The sequence below is a fragment of the Mastomys coucha genome, unplaced genomic scaffold, assembly GCF_008632895.1.
Source record: "Mastomys coucha isolate ucsf_1 unplaced genomic scaffold, UCSF_Mcou_1 pScaffold3, whole genome shotgun sequence".
Classification (NCBI taxonomy): Eukaryota; Metazoa; Chordata; class Mammalia; order Rodentia; family Muridae; genus Mastomys; species Mastomys coucha.
The window spans coordinates 10,695,502-10,698,779 of record NW_022196909.1 but is presented as its reverse complement, the minus strand read 5'-3'; the positions used below and the strand labels follow the sequence as shown (position 1 = coordinate 10,698,779).

The following is a 3,278-nucleotide window of genomic DNA, read 5'->3' as shown; positions in this document are numbered from 1 at the left end:
TTTTTTTTTGGTTTTTCGAGACTGGGTTTCTCTGTGTAGCCCTGGCTGGGACTCACTCTGTAGACCAGGTTGGCCTCGAACTCAGAAATCCACCTGCCTCTGCCTCCTGAGTGCTGGGATTAAAGGTGTGCGCCACTACCGCCCGGCTAGATTTGACTTTTTTTAAGTTTAATCTGTTTGGGGGTTCTGATGTTTGTGTGTGTGTGTACATTCATGTACACATTTTATATATGCATATGTTTGTGTATGTTGTGTATATATGTGTGTGGTATATGGGGAGGCCAGGGATCTTTGTTACAGCCTTCCTCAGTCACTTTACCTTATAAATGTCTATCTATCTATCTCTATCATCTATCCATGATATCCATATATCATCCATCTATCTATCTATCTATCCATCTATCTATCATTCATCCATCCATCTCTATCACCAATCCATCCAACCATCCATCATCTGTCTGTCTGTGTATGTCTACCTATCCATCCGTCCATCCATCCATCCATCTATCTATTTTTGAGACAGGGTCTCTAGATGAACACAAGGCTCAGAAATTCAGCTGGGTCTAGCTCCAAGGATCTTTTGTAAGCACTGCTCTAATGCCGTGATTGTAGGCAACAACTGAACTGCTGGCTTTTGTGTGGGTTCTGGGGGACCAAGCCCAGGTCCTCAAGCTCACATGGAAAACATTCTGCCCACAGGGCTGTCTCCCCAGCCTCTGGGGATCTAACTTTCAAACTGTCTTGGCTCCATGCCTGTGCAACAACCATGACACCTTCTTTAGTAACTCTGTTTAAGCAGCATTATAATGGAGCTCGAGGGCCTGTAGGGTGGACTGTAGAAATGGCTGCCCATATAGCCCTGTTCCATTAAGAGACAGTCTGTGTTTTTAACCGTTGACTGGTGCTTGGGTCATGTGACTTGGGTCAATGCAATGTTAGGGGCTGGCAGAGTGCTTGCACCCTGGGGCCCTGCCCTCTCTAGCTCCAGATGGCCACGGGGCAGACATCTAGATTTGGATATTCCCAGATTTGCTTGTTGGGGTCAGTCATAGCTCTGTCAACCTCAGAGTCGGCCGATTGCCAATACCATCCACACTTCCTAGACCAGTGAACTCCCATCAGACCCATCAGCTGCCAGCATTTGGCTGTTTGGGTTCAGGCAACCAGCCTGAAGAAGGCAACCAGAAGAACAGCTGGCTGAGCTGGCCATGACTATGGCCACAGAGCTGAGAACTGTGACAATTGTCATTCCTAACCCTTATGTTCTTGGGGTAGCGTGCCATGCAGCCAGAACTGCCTGAGCCCTTCTGCAGGATGACTTTATTTTTTTAGAAGAAGCCATGTAAGAAATTTGAACAGTGGTTGATCCTGGCGGGAGGAAACAAGTCCTAGCTATTCGATGGTTCAGCTAGTCAGCACAAATTTAACAACTAAAAGGGATTGTCTATCTTTATCTAAGTCTGGGAAGGCCCCTTCCCCCTCCCGCCCCCCTCCCCTGCTCTGGGATCCCTACCCTTGCTGTCCTCCCGGTCCCGCAACAGCACTCACCAATGCGGTGGGGGGCCTTCTCCAGCAACTCAATCTGGATGTGCCTGGCACCCGCTGGGATCTGCACCTGTTTGAGAGCCGCTGCCACCCAGGGGCATCCAGAAAAGCAAAGAGTCCTGAGAGGGTAGCTCCCTGTTCAACACCCTCTCCACCTCACCCCACACTACCTCACAGCACAAGGACTTCTCACACACAGAGAGAGCCTTTCAGAAACCTGTTTCCTTGACTGGAAACCAGGGTTGGACTCTTGCCCGCCCCACCGGACACCTAAGGGCGGGAAGGCATGAGATGCTGTATCTCAAAGTGCCCGCTAGGGGTCGCTACTACATGCACGGATGCCCACATGTGCAAGTTGCTTTTTATTTCCCATCGTGGCCTCTTCTCCTGCTTTCTCCACCCCCTCCCTGCCTTTCTTCCTAAGCTACTGTAGAGTTGTATATGAGATCAGCCATGAAGATCCACGTGGCTCTTTTGAACCAATTCAAAGCTCGGAAACAAGCCTTTCTTGGTTACCAACCTTCCCTGATTCAAAGTAAGAAAGAGCTGTAAAACCCTCCAAGGAGCCCAGACTTACTCCACACCGAAGGGGAAAGGAGAACTGACTGCTCCTCTTCTATAGCAAGTTTCGTAAGGTTAGAGGTGGAAGTTAAAGAACTCGGGGGACCAGAAATTCAAAGTGGGAAAGAGGTTTCAGACTTCTTTTTTTAAAATGAGAATAGAACATGATCCCCTCGCTCCCACTCAAAGCCCCGGGGTCAAAGAGATGGCTCAGCACATGTCCTCCCATGTTACCTAACCACAAAAAAGGGGGTGGGGGTGAGCTTCTATGCTCTTGTGAGTCCATACTAGTATGTCAGGAAGACAGGGGACCAGTCACAGGCAGACTGATAAGGTCTAAAGCCAGGCTCCAGGACCCTCCCCTCCTCCAGCACTGGTCTAGGAGAACCCCAGATACATACACTCAGCTATGTTTCCCTGCCTACTTGAGGGCCTCCCCCAATGCCCGCCCCCTTGAAGGCCTTCCCCAGTGCCCTGCCCCCTTGGAGCCCTTCCCCAGTGCCCCGCCCCCATCTCTAGCCACACACCCCAGCCATGCTCACCCATGCTCACCTCCCTGCTTGGAGCCCTTCCCCAGTGTCCCCTTCACAGTCCTGCAGTGAGAGTTGTCCCCACCGCAGACTCCGCATTTGTCATCGGTCTTCATGGATCCCACCTCCTTGTCGCAACCAAAGGGCTAGGGGGTGGAGGTGAGATCAGCAGATGGAGGCCCACTGGCTCCCTCCTAAGACTCCTGGCCCTGCCCAAAGGGGGATCCCTGGCACATGAGAGCTCTCCTAAATCCACCCTGTGACCCAGGTGGTCTTAGCCCGGGCAGGTGAGCCTCCATGAGCCAGCAGAGTGTAAGCAGCTCGCGGGGGTGGGGGGTACCTACCACACACTCGCCACGGGCACAGACGCTGTAAGGATCCCGATAGCTGCAGCGCGTTCCATCATGGACCACTTGGTTCATAAATACCACATCTCCGGTGTCCGCAGACTGGCAAATGAGCTCGCACTTCTGCGCCTCTGTTAGGAGAGAAACTGTGCTAAGCCCACCGGGTTGACAGAAAGTGGGATGGCTTAGGATGCCATCAGTATGGGATCTAGCCACGAAATCCAGGGACAGCTCCAGGGCAGTGGTTTGGGCTCTGTCTAGGGACTGGCTGAAGAGCCCTGCTGCGGCATTTATG

The 3,278-nt window shown here is 51.9% G+C and overlaps 1 protein-coding gene across 5 annotated transcripts in view; it reads right to left on the bottom strand.

Moving 5' to 3' along the window:
* The window catches only part of Adamts14 (ADAM metallopeptidase with thrombospondin type 1 motif 14), an 85,488-nt gene that overhangs the window by 14,268 nt on the left and 67,942 nt on the right, over window positions 1–3,278 (bottom strand). For all 5 annotated transcript variants that reach the window (XR_004112361.1, XM_031347873.1, XM_031347872.1 and 2 more), the window contains exons 13-15: window positions 2,981–3,114; window positions 2,659–2,782; window positions 1,549–1,629 (exon numbers count right to left, since the gene is read on the bottom strand). Coding sequence is in view for 4 of the 5 variants with exons in the window: in XM_031347873.1 (XP_031203733.1) it covers window positions 1,549–1,629; window positions 2,659–2,782; window positions 2,981–3,114 (339 nt within the window). In the remaining variant the exon portion in view is untranslated. The remainder of the gene's footprint in view (window positions 1–1,548; window positions 1,630–2,658; window positions 2,783–2,980; window positions 3,115–3,278) is intronic.